The 22,596-nt window shown below is 40.0% G+C and overlaps 1 protein-coding gene across 2 annotated transcripts in view; it reads left to right on the top strand.

The window, feature by feature from the left end:
- ELF1 (E74 like ETS transcription factor 1) overlaps nt 1-22,596 on the top strand; it is a 117,832-nt gene that overhangs the window by 46,746 nt on the left and 48,490 nt on the right. For both annotated transcript variants that reach the window (XM_075563008.1, XM_075563009.1), the window contains exon 2: nt 10,503-10,792. In XM_075563008.1, coding sequence (XP_075419123.1) covers nt 10,721-10,792 — 72 coding nt within the window. In that variant the 5' untranslated portion in view covers nt 10,503-10,720. The remainder of the gene's footprint in view (nt 1-10,502; nt 10,793-22,596) is intronic.

Here is a 22,596-nt window from a genome sequence, read left to right as displayed (position 1 = left end):
AACACTGCTGCGTCCTATACTACTATCACAATTGTTGAATTGTGCGAGCCCATTATTGTGTCTATCCATCTTGTTGAGCATCTTCCACTTTTTTACTAGCACCCTACTTTACCAAGCATGATGTCCTTCCCCAGGGACAGGTCTCTCTTGATAACATATGCAAAGTTCCTGAAACAAACTCACATTACCATCCTCGATTCTAAGCTGTCTGTCAGTACTTCTTCCAAAGAAGGTTTGTTTGTGCTCTGGCAGTCCGCAGTATTTTCACTATCCTTTGTCAACACCATAATTCAAGTATATCAGTTCTTCACTGACAGGCTTTCACACACATAGGAGGCTATTGGAAAGGCCCTGACTGGGGTCAGGTGCACTGTAGTCCTCAAAGTGAATCTTTGCTCTTCTTCATACTTTGAAGAGGTCTTCTGTAGCCGCAGTCTTGAGAGTTAATCGTGGATCTAGCAAAATGAAATCCTTGACAACTTCAGTCTTTCCATCATGATGCTGTCTCTTGGTCCCCTGGTGAGAATTTTGGTTTTCTTCACATTGAGCTGTAATCTGTACTGAAGACTTAGTCTTTGGTTTTCATTAGTAAGGGCCATATTGAAGGTTATTAATGAGTTTTCACCCCCATCCTGATGCCTGGTTCTTCAAATAGCCCAACTTCTCAAATTGTTTGCTAAACATACAAATTGATTAACTGGGACACTGCATTGAACTCATGCAGAACCTACAGTTAGACCATGAGGCAGTGGTTGCTGTGTAAATTTGAGTAATGGTTTTATTAACTGGTCTTCTTTGTAGGCATCTGGATACTGTTCTGTTGCTGATAACATTGTACATAGATTGTTTAAAAATTAATTTTAACAGTTTTATTGACATAATTCACAAACTGTGTAGTTCAGTAGTTTAAACATACGAGGAAGAGTTGAGCAATCATGACCACAGTCAATTTTAGAACTTTTTTTTTAGTACTCATTTCCCCATTTCCTCCTTTACTTCCCTTGCCATAACCTAAGAAACTATGAATCCGATTACTTTTAATATATATTTACCTATCTTGGATTTCTATAAAGAAACACTTACAAAAACCCCCCACAAAAGAAACAGCAACAGTAACAAAATAAAACCTAGAAAAACCTCAGTTGAAACTATCAGAGAAAATAATAAAAACGAGAACCAATTTAAAATGTGTCAGAAGAGAGAACAGAAGAAAAGGCATTAAATGTGAATCTGACTACGTTGTGTTAGTCCATTTTCCAGTGCACTCTCATAGTACGGGTACTCACATCCCTGATGGGGGTCAGAGAGGACTCATTGGAGGTTTAGTCCAAGAGGGACCTGCCGATGGATTGGGGCTTTCATTGCGTCCCTCCCTAGCCTTCTGCAGGTATACCTTGAAATGTTCCTTGGGATGATGATGAATGTGCCACCATTCTTCTTGAATTTGTCATTCCCTACATAGTAAACTATATGATTGTCTGGTTCAAAATGACCCAAACTAATTCCTTTTAGCTCACTAATGCCCAGGATATTTATCTTTATGCATTCCATTTATTTTCCACCACTTTTAATTTTCTTAGATTCATACTTAAGACATTTTTCATTCTGATTACTAGTGCTTATTTATATCTGTTCCTTCCCATTTTTAGTCATGCCACATAAACAAACTGGGTTCCTGAAAGCTCTATTTCGTCCATGTCATTAAGATCAACTCTGCGTTGAAGGGGAACTTTTCCCTAACTGTATTTTGAGTGCCTTTCTCCCGACCCATGAGGCTCATCTTCTGGCATCGTACCAGACAATGTTGTGCTGCTATTCATAAGGTTTATAGTGGCTAATTTTTTCTTGTGGGTCTTAGTGTGGAAGCTTCACTGAAACCCGTTCACTACGGATAATGAGACTGGTTTTAAAAATATTCATGGTATAACTTTGGGCTTCACAGCAACACACATGCCACCACAATATGACAGACTGACAGATTAGTGGACATATGATATAGATAAGCGTTATAAATGTTTTTCCTATCGGAAAAAACTCAATGCCAGAATTACTAATGCAGTTAACAGTAACTGAAATGGGTCCAATTGATTTAAAGTTGATCAAGAAGTGATACTAGGAAAGAGACAAGACTTATAATTTCCATGTCTATATTATATTATGAACCATCATTTTACTTATGAGCAGTATTAAAGCTTCAAAGATTTGCACCGTGGAAATCATTTCATAGTCACATATCTAGTATGTCTATCTTAAGTTCATAGCTCACAATATTAAGCCCATGCCCTTCCACTGCACCTCTCTCAATTTGCGATTTTGCTGCTTGTAGTTGGAGTAGTCCGGTGCCACTGCATGTAGAAACTTGGACAAGTGCCAGGCAAAAGGATAGGTATGGGAAGAATCTCATTTTAGTGATCTTGATACGAGGCACCAGGATGGTTTGATTATAGTCAAACTGATGTAAAAGATTTCCGTTATGTACTTAAAGAGGACAAGGAGTATTCATTTGGTCCGTTAGGACATCTTGCACATGGGGAGTAGGAAAATTTGTTCACATGAAATCATATAGTTCATTGAATTTGCTGGTGACTTGAGAAAAGAGGTTCCTTTGGAATTTATATCTATCTGATGGCTACTGGGGCTCGGAATAGGTTTCTAAAATGTCAGAGAGTATGTGGAAATGTCTGGATGGAGCATGGTGGTGAGCACAGATAACCCCTGGGCAAATGGTACAGGTAGTCCCCAACTTAGGACAAGACTGCCATAGTCAGTTTGAAATGTTACATCCTCCTCCCCTTCTTAAAGTTTTCATTACTGTTGCCCTTGGGGGGCAGGGTTTTATAAACGCAACCTTGTAACATCTTTGAGCAAACATCGGAGAATGATGGCATCTTGAAATTATGCACTGCCACACTGTATGTGGCATATGTCATTAACAAGAAAACAGAAGCAGACTTCCTGCCATTGAGCCACTGCTGACGCACAGTGACGCTAGTTGGGAGGGTAGAACTGCCTGTGTGAGTTTCCCAGAGTGCAACTGAGAGGCCAAAGCCCAGTCTTTCTCCTAAGGAGCAGCTGGTGGTTTTGAACTGCTGACTGTGCAGATTGCAGCCCAACACATAACACTATGCCACCAGGCCCCTTTTCATAAGATACAAAAAACCCAAAAATCCCTTGAAAGTACAGTTCTAATTGCCATTTCAACTTGAGTATATTTTAAGTCAGGGACCACCTGAATATACAGGGTGTCGGGACTGAGGCAGAGCCCTGCTTTGCTTCTGTGATGCAGGAGCAGGTGGGACAGAGGCTGACATGGCTGATTTTGACTTGAGCTACGAAATGTTCCCACAAAGGCTTCTAGTTCAGGTGTTTAGATTTGTCTTATAAATCCGACTTATAAACAGTCCTGGTTTCCCTGCCTCTTTTTGCTGTTTGATGCAGAGGTGTGTAGACCTGGTTATGCAATCTAGAGTTTCTCCTACATTCAGGGGAAGCCATTGATTATGTTTGGTAGAAGACTTGGTTGGTCATGTTTTCATTTTTTATAAACCACGCTTCTTACACTGTGAGAACCATTGAAGGAGTCAGAGTGTGCCGAGTGCCCACCAAATGAACCCCCACAGCACAGCGACTCCTAAGTAAGAATGCATTCCTTGATCATTGAGCCATCGCTGTGAGCCCCAGAGTTTTCCATTAGCCGGTGGCAAACCTCCCTCTAACAGTGGAACTTCGGACTGAGGATAGTTTCTCCCTGAAGAGGGTTGTGTAATGTGGGAGTTGGACATGAGGGAGGGGAGTGGCGGCATGTGGCAGGATCTCCTCAAGGACCATATTTCTCTCTACATCCCCTCACTCTCACTTCCAGGGTGTGACACTGCTGCTGCTGGGTTCTCAGTGAGGGGGCCCATTGTACTAGACCCTATGTTTCCCAGTAAGAAGATGAAAATAGTAACCAGGGGGATAAACAAGCCAGAGCAAGGAAACAATTTTCTTGCAAGTTAATTCTTGTTTGTTTATTTTTTTTACTGCCCAAACAGGTTTTGCTGATAAAGGACATTTTAGCGTGTTTTTGTGTTCCCTGCATGGTTGTGTGTTTGTCAGAATTCAATTTGGGGGTGCTGGAGGGAGCATAGTAAAGTTGGTTTAGTTGCATTATAGCAGCTAATAAAATTTTGCTAATCATCACTTTCACCCCTTTTTGAGAAAGGAAAGGAGTTCAGGTCTTTCCATGACCAAAGTTAGCACAGTATCTGATTACTGTTAGGCATTTCTCTCTTGATGTAAAGTTTTCACTTTCAGAACTTGCTCATAAAGGGGGTTAATCATGAGACCACAGGTATGGACAGGTCTTGGTATGTGATCTGTTTGGCTCCTTTGCAAGGTGCTACAAATGAGGCCTGCCTGTAATCTGACACCAGGTAGGCACAAGTGGCCAAGGTTGGAAAGTAGAGGACTATGTGAAAGAACCGGAATTTCAGGTCTGGGTGGTAGTGAGTAACTGCGGCCAGCCCTCAGATCCTGGAGTGTCTGTCAGCAAGTGGGTGAAGGCCTGGAGAGCTCAGCCGGTTAGGTTGGCTATAACTGACTTAAAGTGTTTTCTTTAGTTAACCTGGTTTGAGCTAAGGTACGCTTGTTCAGGTTGCCAAGACCTGCTTCAGCTGTGGCACAGGCCACCAGAAGCCTGATGCAGACTGTCAGTATAGAAAAGCTCAACTTGTGCTGTTTCCACATAAAAATAAAACTTGTTCTTTAGATGGTCGGACTTTCTCTTTCCCTCGCCCCTCCCTTCCCTGCCCTAAGGCAGGTTTCTCCACCTCAACTGCCATTGCCATCAAGTTAATTGTGACTCATAGGGACCTCATAGGGAAAAGCAAATCTGCCCTTTTGGGTTTCTGAGACTTCAGATCTCTACAGGAGAAGATAGCCTCGTCTTTCTCCCTTGGAACAACTGGTAGATTTAAACCAGGGACCTTGTGGCTAGGTGCTCATTGGGTAACCCACTCTGACATCAGAGCTCTTTAAGGTGGGATAGTTATTTAAGAGATACTTGTATGGATTCCAAGGACATATTTTGAACTTTTTATAACGTGCCAAATTCTTGGAATTTTAGAAGAATTTTAAATGACAAGATTGGGGTTGCAGTGCTGTGAATTAACATGGCCCTCCTGCCATCATCTTTGTGTAGCACCGACCAGGTAACTGGATGTGCCTGTGCAGGAGTGCTTAGGGCCCACTGAGGGACTGGGAAACTTGCCATAATGTAAATAAGGTGCCTGGTGCCCTCGTGGGGCTGGGACCATGCAAATAAAGTGTGTAGAACCCTATGAGGGGATTGGTCCGTTTTGCCATCCAGCTGGGCTTAAAATGAGCCTCCCAAGAAAGAAGAACCAGGAGTGGAGCATGCCTTTCAGACACAGGACCCACGTGCTGAGGGTCTCCTAGAACGAGGAGACAGGAGAACTGTCACACAACATAGAGAAAGGGATGCAGCTGGAGGGAGCCAAGTGCCCTTCAGCAGGAAGCTTGCTGGTAGAGTAGGAACCTCTGGGAACTTAATAGCACAGCCAAAGAGTGTTTGAACTCTTGCCTCAGTGGGGCAGAGGCCTAGTTGACCCCAGGGGCCAAGAGCCAAAGAGAGACTTGCCTGCCAGGATGGCTGAGAATAAACTGTCCCGGCCATAGAACTAGATTCTGAGTAATTTCTGGTCCTAAAGTGTATCTCTTAGCTTCCCTAATAAATCCCATCCTCATGAGTATTGTTTATAGGCCTGTGGCCATTGTAATGGATTATCAAACCCAGGAGAGAAGCACAGTGCTGTGGGTGGCGGCAATAATTGTGTCAGAATTGGTTTAAAAACAGAAAAGAAGGAAAGAAAAGCCGGAGCAGAGGCGTGTCCGACCTGCGTCTCACAGGAGTCAGTCTTGGACTCTTGGTGGATGCTGAGACTCCTTACCCCTTGTGAAGTTAGAGGCCCTCAGACACCCCTGCAGTCGTTTTTACAGGGGTTAGAGAAGGGTTTTGTTTTCCTTCGCCCATCGATTTTGTGCACAGTGTCACGGTCGCTCTGACTCAGGGTGACTTCATGCCTATCAGAGTAGAACTCTGCTCTGCAGAATTTTTCACACAAGGTTTGCGGATGTGTCATTTTGGCACATTTCTATTTCCTCAACGAAAATCACAGAAACCCTTTACCTCCTACCATTTATGCTGACTTTTATCCACTTAATGAGACAAATATATATCCAAATTCATTTTCTTCTAAGATCTTTACAGATACATATCAATTTGACACTAAGGTAAATTGAATATCATTCCCAATAAAGCGATTTCATTCATGACAGCATTACTTCCGTAATAAATATAAATGTATTAAAATGTTTAGAAAATAAAGATCAAGTGTAAAGACAAAGTAGCTGAGATTGTCAATTTAACTGATCCAAGCCACCTAACTATACTTCAAACTCAATATCTCAAATGTTGTATAATGTTAAATACTATAAATTTTACATACATATATATAATCAGTTTCAGTTCTAAGTTAATAGTGCATAATTATGTGTTTTTAAATAAAATAAGTTGTTTTTTGTAAGAAAATGTTTAGTTTCATTCACCTGTCACTTTGATGCATGTCCATAGGGATAGGTATATAAAAAATATCTGGAAACGTAGTGTTAATAACTGACTATTGGGAAGAACATTTACAGGCCTTGTCCTGAAAGCCCATGGGTGGACTCCCAACCTTTCCTGAGCACTTGTAACCATTTGGATCACCCAGGGACTCCTATTTTGTGTGTGGAGTACATGATTCAGAGAAGTGGCACTGTTGGATAAGCATTGAGCTGCTATATGCAAGGTTGTAAGTTCAAACCCACCACCTGCTCCTTGGGAGAAAGATGATACTATAAGTGATTTATAAGTGATTTTTCCCCCTCTCAAATTTCTTCTGGGTTATATTAATTTTCTTCAAGATCTGAGAGACTAATTATAATTACTACCCTGAGGAAATTCTAATCCAGTTATTTAATTGTAGGTACACTTTGCTGGGTTTGTATATGTGCGTGTATTTAATTGACTTTTCCCCAGCATTTAAGAAATATAAATGGATGGGAATAATACTGTATTCAAAGAATAAGAAACAATTGATAAGAATCTATTTTAAAATGCTTTAATGTATTATTAAGTTGTGGTAACCTTATATAAAGCCTCATGTGCTTTGGACATGTTATCAGACAGCACTAGATGCTGGAAAAGGGCATAACACTTGATAAAATGGGAGATCAGTGAAAAGGGGGATGGCACTCAGTGAGATGACTGACATAGTAGCCACAGCAGCGGGCTCATTCATAATAATCATGATGGCTCAGAGCCAGGCAACATTTTGTTCTGTTGTCCAAAGAGTTATCAAGGAGCCCTGATGGCTTTGTAGAGTGGGCTGCTAACTGCAAGGTCAGTGATTCAAGCCCACCAACTGCTCCTTGGAATAAAGATGAGACTGTGTACTCGCATAAATCTTTACCATCTCGGGAGCCCTATGCAATGTCGGTATGGGTTACAACCAAGTTCATGATGGTTTGTTTTGACATAGGGTTGTTAGGAATCAAAACTGATTTTCAGGCACCTACCAAGCATCATGTAGCAAAACCCTGGTCTGTGACACAAAACTTCCAGGCAGTACAATTACTGATTTACTTCCTTGCACCTTTTCTCATTTCCCTGGTGCCTCTCACCTTCCCTCCCTCCCCCTCTCTTGTTCTATTTTCTTTCATTTCTCTTGTATTTCTTCATGTGGAATAGTTTTTCCAAATGTATTTTCTTTTTTGTAACATGTCTATATGTTGAAAAAGGCTCTTTGTGAGGTATCACTTTATATAAAAGTATTTTCTGTATAGATATTTGACATATGAGGTTACACAGAAATCATCTTCTAAGTCTTTATCTACCCCCACCCCACAAACATTCATACACACATAACCACCAACACTATCTGAATGCTTTATTAAACCCAGAATATGTATTCAAACATCCTATGGCTATAAGATGGCTGTTTTGCTTTCAGTGAGCAAGAATTGTCTCATCTACCAGCCTTTTCTTTGGTTGGTTGGTTGGTTTATAAATTTTCATTACATATGTTATGTTCTCCCCTAGCATCTTACAAAAGGTGGCGATGCTTTTTCATGTTATTCTGAATGAATGTTTTCTAAATACCCTGTGTTTAAAGTCCTACATGTTTTCAGTTTGTGCTTGAAACCTTCAGTGCTTGTGGGGTTGCAGTGTGTGAGGGGGACTGGATGGCAGTGGGCTGCGTGGAAACGGCCAGAGCACCTGGGGCTCTTCCTCCACCAATGACTTGGTGCTTGTGAGGCATTGTTTCAGTCTCACTCTATTACCACTGCTTGTCTCCCTGTTGACACGTCTGAAAAAAAAAAAAAAAAAACAAACAGTTCTCAATGGTAGCAGCATTGTTGGAGGTGCTAGTATAAAAACATATGTGAAGAAAGTGTAGCCTTGGCATACATTTGCTCATACTAGTTTGGGGGACAGTGTCACTTGGTAGCTACAAACATGCATTTTGGAACCACCATTTGGAACATTTGAAATCTCACCTTTTACAGAGAAGCTTCACCTGTAAGTAGTTTTACACTTTCTAAAGTGTGTTTCTTACAAATTTCAGATAACGGTTTTCTCCTTGTCAAAAGTTCTACAATCATACTTCATTTTATAAAGAACGTGTAAAAATAGCTTATATAGCTAAAGATAGATATTTAAACTGTTAGGCAATAGTTATTTTTCCAGACATTTTGTTCCAAGTATCTTGAAACCTGGCACATTGCCTTGCAAATTATAGATACTCAAGCATTGTTCACTTGAACATGACTTCAAATAGAGGTGATGTACAACTAGTGCTAAATTGGTGGTAAAAGTAGTATTGCTGTGTTTCTGAAGGGAGTGATCCCTAAGGATTCAAGTGTAACGATTGAGAGGGTATGTGAAAGACGTGGGATTTGAACTGAGCATTGAACAATGGGGGGAGGGGGAAGTGTACCAGTGCTTTTGAGAAGTGGAAGGGGTATTTCAGGCATGGAGGGATAGAAGAAGATGAAAAAACAAGGCAAAAATAAATGTACTCCATATGAAGGATGGTATGAAGATAGGCCTAGTATGGGGGAATTGGGATGAGTAATTATTTAGGGGACAAGGTATTATAAGTAACATTTGGCCCAAGACAAGTATATGTCTTATTTTTATCTAGCAATCATCAATTTAAGTAAAAGTACTCCCACTCCCCTCCTTATAACAGATGAACTGTTCAAAAACTATCTGAAGGAGTTGAAAATAATTTCCCAATGTTGGAATTTGTTTATTTTCCCAGAATTCACTCTTAACAGCGAGAAATGAGATGGAGAGGTATGGGAAACTACAGGATCAGAATATAGTGTAGCAAGTAAAATAATGGTTAGACTGAACTTTTATTTTTGATTTAATTTTGATGCCCAGTTAGAGAAATCAGTCATGGTGAGCCCCGAAGCCCAGAATACATATGTTTAGGGAATTCACTTTATGGATATCAGGGACTTGGACATGCGGTTGAGAGCTCAGACTGGCTGGATGTAATTTGAGGGCTTTTGGTTTCTCTAGGTCAGTCGCACCCCTGAACTTGTCTCTTTTACAATTAGGAAATTAAAAGCCAATTCTGTCTTTAGACCTGTCTTTTAAAATACTGTTATTAAAATTATAAATGCTATTTCCAAGGACACAATGTTATTTTTGTACCTTTTTCTTTTCATGACAGACCAGGACAAAAGGATGTCATTTTAAGTAAAATTGTGATAAACTCATAAGTTATTTTTTTTAGATACACTTTTTAAAATACACATACTCACACTTTGGTGGACATTTTAAGTGTCTCTCACTGTGAAATTATTTTCACTCTGAAGTTGCGTATCTGCTATTGTAAAGTGCAGTTCTTTGCATGTTCTAATTTGCCATGACGTGTCAAGTGCTGTTTCCTTCCTGTTGCTTGCAAGCCTGTGCTAGAGATAAGGGTACATTTCAGAGCATTAAAAAAGGAGCTGCTGACGCCAGACAGACATGAGCCTTTCTTTGTAGAGAACAGAGAGGGTGGGTGATTGTTATGAAATTATGTATGGCATAGAAGTTTCTGGTTGGTTTATATACCCTTTATTTCCAATATAAATGTACAAATATTGCCAGAGTTTTGTTTACTATTCAGTGTTTTAATTGGAAGGGGGAGGAAAGAAAGACTTTATTTTCAAGAGTGAAAGGTACTTTTATCTTAACAGGAATGAAATCTTCAGAGAATCATCTAACTTTAAAAGATCTATGTGTCCACCCCCCCACCTTCCCCGCAAAGATCTATGTGCATTACCCATGTTGATTTTGTTTAAAAGCAACAACAAAAACCTTGTAATCACTGCCTTCTACATTAGTTGTTACATATTAAATGATATGATTGCTTTTTCATAACTAACTTTTTATTTTTCAGGCCAATACATTCCAGAGAGAAAACCTGCCTCCGTGTGAATGCAGGATCTGAAGCAAGAACATTTGAAGCACCTTCCCAAGAGAAAGCAAGCCTGGGTAGAGAGTAACCTGACAGACTGAGCAGTGGGTCTTTTACCCCAGTTCGTCACTGGACTCTGCCACCCGATACGTGAACCTATTTGGAATTTTCTTATGTGGCTCTAAGGGGAATGCTTTATTATGGCTGCTGTTGTCCAACAGAACGACCTAGTGTTTGACTTTGCTAGTAACGTCATGGAGGATGAACAACAGGTATGAGACCCACAGAGTGTTGGGTTTTAATTAATTTTTGTGGTTTCTCCATTTAAAATAGAAATCTAAAAGGCAATAAAAGGCACTTTCAACTGAAACAAGAATTTCTAAATTAAAAAACTGGAGCGCATGTGCTTATAAGCTTTTAAGATCCTATTAAGTCATAAATTATGAATCCTACCACTAAATTTGATGTGGTAACAAGGAAGTGTTAATTTGGGGGTTCAGCGTATTTTTCTATAAAATGAAACTAAGAAGCAACTAACTGCCTTAGGTGATCATTTCAAACATACTTTGAAAAGTATAAGATCTAGAGACACACTAGTGGGACATATCAGTGGTTTTGCAGTATGGAGCTGGCGGTTCTCATTTGCTTGTCATTTTACAGTACGATACATTTTAATATGTGTGGGTAATTAGCATTTATAATCGTGGGCAGTCCTTTAATCATTTCTTCCCAAAGCATGTGACTCTGAGGAAGTTACTCAACTTCTGTTGGTTTCAGTGTCGGTTGAACATTCGACTGATTTCCAAATGGACTCTTTTCATTGAAATTATACAAAGTGTATAAATTATTCTTCCAGGCTGTAAATTGGGAAGAAAAAAAAGCAAAATCAAGAGATACTGAATAAAAGAAAGGATTTAAGATAAGGTGCTTTCTAGTCTTTTTTGGTCTGGCCAGGGTTTCTTGGTTGTTGTTTTTTTTTTTAGTTTATAAAAAATTATCACTTTTTTTTTGTTTTAAACAGGGTATCTGAAGTGTTGTATGATATGTTTATGGGAGAAATTCTGTCATATTGGAGGACTCTGGTTACTGGGGAAGATTTTGTAGACCAGTAATGTTAATAAGATTGGTGTGTATATTGAAATAAGCCCCTGGTGCTTGAAAATCAAAATATGAGCTGGCTTTAGAGGGAAAAGTTGAGGGAGAGGATTGCTTGATCTCAATTAAAGATGGATCAATCATCACAAGGGTTTAATCTAGAAAGGATAGAAAAGAGATCCTTTCTCCTTCAGGGAGAAAGTATTTGGATTTGTTCTGCAGCAGGCTGTGTATGTGTCTGTTCCGGTTTGTCAGCAGTGTGTTTGTAGAGGCTGCTGTAGATCCCTCAGGCTTGAGTTGAGGAGGCCTGGTCACGGTAGGTGACAGCAAAGGCACACAGTTCTAAACCATTCCTTGGCAAACTCTAGTGCAATAGCATTGCATTCTCTTATTTGTTCTTAAGAAATCCATCTTATATCATGGTTTAATATAATTACATTTGTCTATAGAGCTTTTTTTAAAAAAGGTTTCACGAAACAACACTAACCTTTACTGTGTCCGATGCACTGTTTATCATGTTCAGCATGGTCTTTGGATAAAGAGATGATGCTCTTAAGTTCAATGTCAAAATGTGCACGCATGTGTGTTTTCTTAGTTGTTTTTATCTAGCAAAACAAGTGCGTTAGTTTTTGCAGGCAAAGCACTTTACAAATATTAACCTTTTTGCTAATATTTGTTAATAACAAATATTGCTCTTATCCACATTTTACAGTGAGGAAATTGAGACAGTGGTTAAATGACTTGCCTGAAGTCATGTTGTTAAAAACTAGAGGAGCCTAAAATTGAACCCAAATAATTTGGCTCCCACTAATGATGGTGAGTGCTCCAGGGGTGATCTGTGAGAATCCCACTGTAATACAAGTATTAGAGCCAAGTTTACAGTTCTTTAACCGAAGTCCCTAAGTGTAGTAAACACCTGATCCAGCGATGTTAATCTAGGTAGCATCTCATCTAATTTTGACATTAACTTCTGGTGTTTGGGTTGGTTGGTTTAAAATTTTTTTAAAAAATACCGTACTTCATTGTATTTTTCATGAAGTTTACATGGCAAGTTATGTTCCCATTTCACAATTTCCACACAAATCTGGGCAGTGACATTTTTCTTAATGCATCAGTATTCACTTGGTTGTGTTCTAGTTGTTGCATTTGTAGTACTCCAGTTTAACTGCCCTTCCTATCTGTCCGTTAGAGTTAAATGCTGACCTCTGGTCTCTTACAGATGCTATTTTAATTGAGCACTGTTCTTATAAACAGTTTCCATTGAGGTCATTCTGGACCACGGAACCCTAAACAGGATGTCCAGTACTATAATCTTTAGGGGGAAGATGGCCTTGTTGTTCTCCTAAGGAGAAGCTGGCGGGTTTGAACCGTCAACCTTACATTAGCAGCCCAGTGCCTAACCCACAGAGCCGCCTGAACTCCTTACTGTTCTTATGAATGATTTAATTTACTTTTAATTGCATAAGTAATTAATATACCAATTATAAAGGAAGTCAATCCCCTAGTACAAAAATAAGTAAAATAAATATAAAAGTCTCTCTTCTAACTCCTAACTTCTATTCTTCTAACAGAAGAAATCAGACTTTACTGTTCGATGTGTAATATTTTTAGACAAAAATCTAAACAAATGATTATAGGAGTAAGTCGAAAATTATTGTTACAAAGTAATAGAAGCTTTTATTAAATGTAACTATCAAAATGTGAAGCTATTTTTTTTCTCTCAACTCTAACCTTTCCCTGAAAACTGAAGTGCTCTGTAATTTGTACAAAGTCAGAATGGTAGTTTGGGCACCCTGAGGGGCTCAAATTATGTTCCTTTTCAATGCTTGTTAAAGTTTGGGGAACAAAAAGAAGTCTGAGGAGACAAGATCAGAGCTGTAGGGCGGATGTGGTAAAGTATCCCAAGGAAATTCTCATAGGACAGCCCTTGCTGTCCACCATGAATGAGCAAGTACTCACGCAAAAAATGCCTCAGCATGACTTTCCTGGTCTCTTCTTCATTGGTACAATTTTCAGTTTTCTTAAAACTTCTCCTTAAGAAGCCTCTGTCATTGTGCAAAAAACAGTCACCATAGCCTTCTTCGCTAACTTCGGTGTAACTTGGAGTGGCCCAGCAGATCCCTCTGAAGCCCTTGGGTTAATAAAGCGTGCTCTCAGGACGGTGCTGGTAAATCTAAGATTCTTCCCTCGTTAGGTTTTGTGCCTTAACATCAACATTAGCTTTGACGTTGCTGAAAAGATGATGAAAAGGTCAACTCTTTGAGCAACATTTTCTTCCTGAGTGTCCGTTTTTATGAAGGCACCGTAACAAGACTGGGAGAGCTTGTCTGCAGCCATTCGCTGAGCACAGAGATGTCTTTCATCACGGTGTGTTTGGAAGAAACTCGTGCATGGAGCAATATTTCCTGCTTACCCTCACCTGTATATATGACAAATCTATATTCAGAGTTTGCTTTTAAGACATAAATAAAATTAAACTTTTTCTGTGACTTATATTTTTATATGTGTATATTAGTTCTTATTCATTAATTTTTCTGTCTGATCGATAGACTTTATTAATCTCTGATCACCAGTAATTGGTGATTACCAGTATTTTCCTATTACATACAGTCTACAGGGAGGACTTTGCTTGGGAACAGTAAAACTATGTAGTAGCTAAGAGCCCAGATACTAGAGTGAGAGTGCCTTTCTTTAGACCATGGTTTCTGAATATGCTGCCGCTGTGACCTTTGGCAAATAACTTCATCTCTCTATATCTTTCCTCTTTTGCCTAAAGTTAAGTTGCCAGCCTTGTGAGGATTAAGGGAGTTGACATATATAAATCTTTTAGAGCTGGCGTGTAACTAATATGTATTTGCTAAGTATTTTAATTTTGACATTGCCTATGTGTGTCTTATATAGTGTATATTCTATAAATGTGTGTTTATTTCTGTAGGATTTCTAAAGGTACATTTACTGAGTTTACCAAAAGCATGGACATAGCCTACCAAATTATTCTTGTAAAAGGCTGTGGCAGTTTTTGCTACCACTAGCAGTATATTTCTCTGTACTATAATGAGCACAAATCCACCCCTGCTTCCCCTTTTGGACCATTCTGAAAGTCTAAATTTCCTAGTCTATTAGTAAATATAAACATCTTGTCTACTAAAGAATGCTCAAAAAATTGGGCATCTTGGCTGTTGGTGTAACTGAGTTGTTTCTTGCTCATTATTCCTACTTACTTGGAATTTCTTTGAATTTCTAATTAATATCCTTTTGCCTAGTAAGAATTCATTACACACTGTGGAGAGTGAATTGGTATCATTGTCTTACAGCTAGATCTAGTGAATCTATGAACCTCTGTTTTTGTGGCACATGACTAGTGTACTTTATCCCAGTCTCTCACTGCATTTTAACAACCTTGTGCCTTATAGAAATTTCAAATGTGTCATACAACTTATGTGTTTTTAAAAATATGTGTTTCTTTTCTCTTTTTTTGGCTTCTGGGTTTTGTGTCTATTCCCACTTAAAAGGTAATTAAACATTCTCTTTATATTTTCTTCATGTACGTCATATATATTTAGTTTTTCATTCCATCTGGAATTTATTTTTGTGAGGTATAACTTTCCCTCACAAATGGGGGATTTGGCCCTTTATCATTTATTGAATGTTTTACTTACTCACTATACCAGATGACTATATGCATAGAGTTTTAGACATGATTGAGTATTCTCTTCCATTGAACTTTTTATGTTGTACCAATATGTAATACTGCTTTTATAGGGTTGAAATTGATCAGGTGACTTCCACCCCCCAATTTTGTTTAAGGTTTTGCATGAATTTCAGAACGAGCGTGTTGAAAGTATTTGTCTTTCAAAGTAATTAATTCTGATTTGAGATCCTACATTGACTTGATTATTTTAAAACTTGTTCTTTTTATATTTGTTTAAGATGCTGACTGAGAATATATTTTCTGTTCTCAGCTGTGGTTATAAATTTAGTAGTCTAAAGAAACGGACGCCATTAATACCTGGTTGCCATCATTTTGATCCCAATGCCTTGTGTCAGTTCATATTCTTTTGAAAATTGCTTGGCGCTCCTTTGACTGGGAGGGATCAGAGCTGGAAAAGCCTCCAAGTTACCAGCATGGTTGGTGCAGACAAGCTCTTTAAACATTTGTTCTTGCTGCTTGTTCTGTATTGGGAAGTTTCACCTTTAGGAAGGCAGCATTTCTGTTTGGTAGCAACACTGTCACGATTGCACCCAGTGCCCTTGTGTCTGAAATGCTCTGATTTGCCCCTCTAAACTTGGCAGGCGCGCTTACCTGGTGAACGTAAGGAGGAAGCTGGAGGCTGTGAACAGGAGTTTCTAGAAGAAGAAGACTTGGCTGTCTGCTTAAACTTTCCAGAGGTTAATTTAATGAAAAGCAGTTGATAGTTTAGTGTTTTTAATAGTTTTTGATCTTATTGGAGTACAATCCACATAATCAGCAATCCCAAACTGCCAGCCATACCTCACGTTTTCTACTCCTAAAAATATTTACAGCCTTGGAAACCCCAGTCGGCTCTTCTACTCTGTCCTACAGTGCATGTCACTGTGAGTTGATAGTGACTTGATGGCAGTGGGACGTGTGTTTTATTGCTGTTGTCTTAAGTTGCTGGCTTTTTAAAAGTAGACCTTCTGAGCATAGTTATTTATATGAGAGGTAGCCTCCCACCAAGGGGAAACGTTCTGTTGGGTGGAGTTTTTATAGTAGGCACTTTTCCCACTAGGAAAGCACTGAACAACTTGCACTGGGTCACTGCGCCCAGTGGTGTCCCCTGAGAAGGTTCTACCTGGTCACAGTGAATTTTTTTTGAAAAGCAGTTTTGCTTGAACCTCATTTTTATATGATGCCCGATTTAAGAGAACAGTGTGTGGCTGTGAATTTTTGTTTCCTGCTTGGGAAAAAAATGCTGCAGAAACATTGTGATGTTTGAACACAGTCCACAAGGACAGCCTAATGGGAAAAACTCAAGTGTGTAAGTGGTTTTATCATTTCAAAAAAGGTGAAATGTCAGTTGATGACAATTCTCATTCTGGACGACTGTCAACTTCCCAAATGGATGACAGTGTCGACAGAATTCGTGCACTGTGCTCCGAGACTGACGATGGGCCATTGCAGAGATGGGGGGTCATGTGGACTGTCTGGGAGCTCCGAGACTGCCGATGGGCCATTGCAGAGATTGGGTGGGGGGGTCATCTGGGCTGTCTGGGAGCTCTGAGACTGCCGATGGGCCATTGCAGAGATGGAGGGTCATCTGGGCTGTCTGGGAGCTCCGTTCCGTGAATTGCAATGGAGGACTGGAGAAGGCGAAGGGTGGCATGAAATTTGTGCCTCGGGTTCTGACTGACCAGGAAAAGGGCTGGGAACACACCAAGCTTGAAAGAACAGCTTCAAAGAGACCCAGAAATTTTTCCAAGGTCATTACTGGTGACAGGTCAAGGTGCTATTCTTATGACCCCAAAAGTAAACATCAGTCAATCCAGAGGAAGATGCCATCGTCACCTTGCCCCAAAACTCATCAAGTGAAATCAAAGATCAAGATGATGCTCTGTGTGTGTGTGTGTGTGTGTGTGTGTGTGTGTGTGTGTGTGTGAGAGAGAGAGAGAGAGAGAGAGAGAGAGAGAGAGAGAGAGAGAGAGAGAGAGAGAGAGAGAGAGAGAGAGAGAAGGGGATAGTGCATTCGGAGTTAGTTCTACTGTTGATTTTCTATTTAGTGGTTATGAAAAGATTGCATAGCAGTGTGTGATAAAAAAGGCCTGACTTGTGGCAGACAGGAGACTGGTTTTGCCACCACACAGCCATCTCAGTATGCCAGTTTTTGGCAATAAACAACATGCCTCTCTTGCCCCACATACCTGACTCACTTGACCTTGCTCCATGCGACTTCTTTTTGTTTCCACGAATGAAGAGGGACATGAAAGGACAGTGATAGAATGATGTGGAAGAGGTGAAGACAAAAACCCAGGGAGGTGCTATCAGCCATCCAAACAGATGAGTTCGAAAAATGTTTCTAAAAATGGAACCACAGATTTGACAATTGTATTAAGTGTAATGGAGAGTACTTTGAAGGTGATAAAGTTGTTTTGAAAAAATATTTTAATACATAGTTAAAAAAAATCTTCTTGTTTGGGGTAACCCCCTAGTACTTAACAGACTTGGGTAACTAGGGTGAAGCCTAGTTACATACTTAAGAGAGTAAGTAAGTGGAATACAGATTTTTATAGATCACGGTATTATGTGAAATATTTAGCAAGAGCCTGGCACATAAAGAGTAGTTAGGAAATGTAACAGTCTTCTTGATTTAACTCAGGTCATTAATAAGAAAACAGACGGTTTGAGCCCACCAGCCACTCTGTGGAGAAAGAGGAGGCAGACTGCTTTCATAAATATAACCTTAGAAATACTGAGAGGTAGTGGGAAGAGTGGCCTGGAAGAGGCCATATCCTGTCTTCTGTATTCCCTATTGCCTCCATCCTCCTTTACCTGTTCTGACACCCACTGTTCTTCCCCACACCATTCTATATCACTGCTAGGGTAGATAATTCGTTACATAGATCACAGGGAACTCGGACAATACTCACAATTAAGTTGGTTTAATAGGGAAGTTAATAGGTTATCACAGGTCAGGACCAGAAAACATTAGGGGTGCAGTCATGGGGCCACATCAGGGCTTCTTAGCCATCAGGCAAGTCTCTCAGTCTGGTCTTCAGCCTTTCATCCACATGATCCCTTGGCCTGACCGTGGGCCCGGAAGCCAGCTCCTTGTTCTGCTTCACAGTCTCATAGTCTCCCCATTGCTCTCCTTTCAGTTTCCTTGCCATGACTTCTGGTCTCAGCCTGGCTCCTTTGCTCTCCCCCGTGGGCTCTGTGCCACCAATTCAGACAGAGATCTCAAACATACTCTTCTTCAGATGGTCCTGGGGTTTCTCTCTGGGTTGCTTCAAAGATGCTCATCCTTAGGGCCAGGGGAGATTAACTAAAACTAACCAATCCCTCTGTTCGTGTTGCTCACCCTCTCTCTGCATAGTCTCACCCACCCTCTCTGCATAGTCTCGCCCAGTCATTTGGTGAGAGTTGCAGAGACATGCGAAGTGCCATTCTGAGAAATTTCACTACATCCCAGGTTGCTCTAAGCCTGCTGAGTCCCCATGTGTCAAACAGAGGCAGCATGCCTTGGGGTTTTATACTATGTATTAAAAATTACCCACGATTTTGGATAAGCAAGGCAATGGAGGTGGTTTTATGACCCAAATTTATTCAACTTAAATTTTATTTTTTATCTTTGAATTTTGGGAATGCCTGACTTGATTCTAAAATGAAATAATAAACTTCAAAAAGGATTTTAAAAATGTCGCAGATTCATTCTCTAGTGAAATACACTCTTTAATATTACAGCATTACAAATTTGATTTTACATAGATTGGTCATGTTCTGATTTGGGTGTTTGTTTTATATTGTTTTGCATATATTTAATATCATTGCCAAACAAAGCAAAATATAAAATATCATTGTCTACAATCAGATAGTATGACCCTTTGGGTCTGGGAAAGGCTTTGTTGTAGCCAGCATGCCTGTATTCAGGGATGCCTTGCCTCCTGGTAGTCTATGCTTTGTACATACCATTTGATATTCTTTTCAAAGTCGCAGACGTTCTTTTATTATTAAATTATATGAGTTATATAAAACGTGCAAGTGTTAAAAATGTACTGATCTGTTAGTATGATGAGTTGACTGTTTGGTTTGTAAATCAGCCTTCAAACATAAATTTTACTTGTGAGTTGTGCTTGCACTGACTAACACACCCTGATCCTTGATGCATGTGCATCCAGTGTGGCAGCCATTGGGTTGCTCCATCTTCGGGAGGGCTTCCCTTAGTTACAGTGCCCTGTGCTTTACCGAACAGGATGGCCTTCTCGTATACCATCAAAGTAAGTGAGCTAAAGTCTCAGATAATAGTCTGTAATACACGCGTTTGCATCGGCTAATTTTTGGATCACATCAGTTTGCGGCTACTTAGTAACGTCTTAGCCTTTGGTTCCCTTAATTTCAGAAGAACAACTAGTTTGGAATTTATTTCTCACAACGGGTTACTCATTTAGCTACTAGCCATAAGGTCAGCAATTCAAACCCACCAGCCAGCCAATCCAGTAGAAAAAGTTAAACCTTTCTGCTTGTATACAGATTTACGGCCTAGGAAACCCACAAGGGCATTTCAACTCTTCCCTGCAGGGTCGCAGTGAGACAGAATCCACTCCATGGACGTGAGTTTGTTTCAATAACTCAGTCCCTGAGCACGTCGGTAACATTGGGGAGAACTTTGTGGGCAGAGTGACAATAGCAAAAATGTTTGAAACTCTTGGAATTGGATTATGTTTATATACGGTATTACCTAATCCCAGAAATAATTTATTTTAAATGTGCTGTGGGAACTTGTATCATGATACCACTTTTTATTTTATTTGCTCATCGGTCACTCCGATTTTTTGGGTGTCTTTCCAGATAGATGTATTGTGCCTGAAGGAGGGTGTCTTTAGTATGCTTATGGTTTGTAGGATGTGATCTGTCCCAGACCCCTTCTCTCAAGTGCTCTGCTTCCCCTTCAACCTCAGCACAGTGCTCAGAGCTGAGGGCAGCAAGAGAAAAGCAAAGTGAAGACATTGTGAAGGGCCTGTTTCTCCCATTAGCTGGACCCTCTCTGTCTCATACTTCCTATTGAAGTATAGCTTCTATGCAAAAATATGCAAACTTGTTAAGCATACAACTTAATATAGTAAGTTTCACCAAGTGAATACACTTTGAAGCTAAAAGATCACTGTTAATTGTAGATAGTTCAGTTTGTCCACTGACTGAAAGTACTATTCCCATGTCAAAAAAAAAAAAAGAAAATAAGACGATCAATGTGAGATTGTAGGAAGCCAACTTAAAAAAATTATTTAATCATTTTATTGGAGACTCATACAACTCTTATCACAATCCATACATACAACCATTTTGTCAAGCACATTTGTAAATTTGTTGCCATCATCATTCTCAAAAACATTTGGGAAGCCAACTTTTGGTGGGTTTTTGTTTTTGTTTTTTGGGGGCGGTTGTTTGAACTCTATTGTGATGTAGGTGAAAGTTTACAGAGCAAATTGATTTTGCCTCCAACTATTCATACGCAGTTTTGAATCATGACATTGACTTGCATCTCTACCACGTGAGCAGCATTCTTCCCACCTTCACATTTTTTACCGTTTCAATTCTTCCTTTTTATCTATCTCTTCCTGGCTTTTGAGTTTTTTGTTTTTAAAAAAAATCATTTTATTGTGGACTGTAATAGCTCTTAATACAATCCATACAAACATCCATTGTGTCAAACACATTTGTACATATGTTAGCATCATCATTTTCTTTTTTAATCATTTTATTGGGGCCTCATGCAACTCTTATCACAATCCATACATACAAAAATTGTGTAAAGCACATTTGTACAATCGTTACGCTCATCATTCTCAAAACATTTGCTCTCCATGTATCTGCTCTCTGCGTAAGCCCCTGGCATCAGCTCCTCATTTTCCCCTTCTCTCATGAACCCTTGGTAATTTATAAATTATTATTTTGTCATATCTTACACTGCTTGACACCTCCCTTCACCCACTTTTCTGTTGTCCGTCCCCCAGGGAGGAGGTTATATGTAGAGCCTTATAATCGGTTCTCCCTCTCTACCCCACCCTCCCGGGAAACTACCTTTTAAAAGAGTGTTTATTTCTGTCCAAGGTACTGAAGGATTTTCGTCATCAAACTGTTGTACTGATATGTGCCATGAGCTTATCAAGTAATTTGTTTACATGTTGTTTGCCTCCTCCCCAACCTTAGGAGATGTATTATACCTGTTTTAGATGGACAAGGAAACCGAAGCTTGCAGGGGGCGCTCAGACACCTGGGAAATGGTGGGGTGCAATCTGACTCCAAGCCCAAGTGTCTGTCATGCCCTGTGTGCACCTGCTGTATGGAAAACTACTGTCAGGTGATGCCACGATACAGTGACATGTTGGTATTTTTGTTTTGACTGTTTAATTCAAAGGTAGAGGAGGTCATTTCAAGAAGTCGTCATAGGACCTCAACAGAGTGTCTTCATGGATTGAGACTTGGGAGTAGTGTTGGGTTGGAAAGCAGGACACACACATTTCTCTCAAGGATATTTTTCCATAAGAAATACAATTTCTCGTTGGTATGTGTATTGGAGCAGCTTTGGATTAGGGGCAGCTATGAAGGCTTGTTGAAGGACTGTAAGGAGCCTTGGCGGCAGAGTAAATGCTTTGTTAAGCAAAAGGGTCAGCTCAAACCCACCAGCCACTTTACAGGAGGAAAGACCTGGAAATCTGCTCCTGGAAAGATTGTCACCGCCATGGAGAGGGTCAACCCTTAGTGACCCTCTAGGACAGGGTAGGACTGTCCCTGTGGGTTTCTGAGACTCTAACTTGAGTATAATGCCTTGTCTTTTCCTGCAGAGGGACTGGTGGTTTTAACTGGCCGACCCTGGGGTTAGCAGCCCAAGGTGTAACATTATAGCCAAGGCTGTGTACTCCATAAAGAGTCACAGTCTCGGCAACTCGTGGGACAGTTCTACCCTGTGCTATAGGTTGCTGTGAGTCGGCATCAACTTACTGACAGCGAATGCAACCTTCCATACAGGATTGCTGTGGGTTGGGCACCCAGCTACAACAGTAACAATGTAAGGAATCCTAAGGAATCCTGGTGGCAGCAGTGATTAAGCTCTGCTAACTGAAAGTTTGACAGTTAAACCCACCCAGCTGCTCTGCAGGAGAAAGATTGGTGACCCTGGTAAAGCTTATAGTCTAGGAAATTCTATGGTGCATGAGTTAGTCTGGGTTGACTAGAAAAACAAATCTGGAGACATTTATATGTATGCATGTAAGAAAGCTTTATATCAAAGAGTAATTGTATATTAAG

Source organism: Tenrec ecaudatus, chromosome 11 (genome assembly GCF_050624435.1).
Source record: "Tenrec ecaudatus isolate mTenEca1 chromosome 11, mTenEca1.hap1, whole genome shotgun sequence".
Classification (NCBI taxonomy): Eukaryota; Metazoa; Chordata; class Mammalia; order Afrosoricida; family Tenrecidae; genus Tenrec; species Tenrec ecaudatus.
The sequence above is the reverse complement of the archived record's forward strand: the minus strand, read 5'-3'. Positions and strand labels throughout refer to the sequence as shown.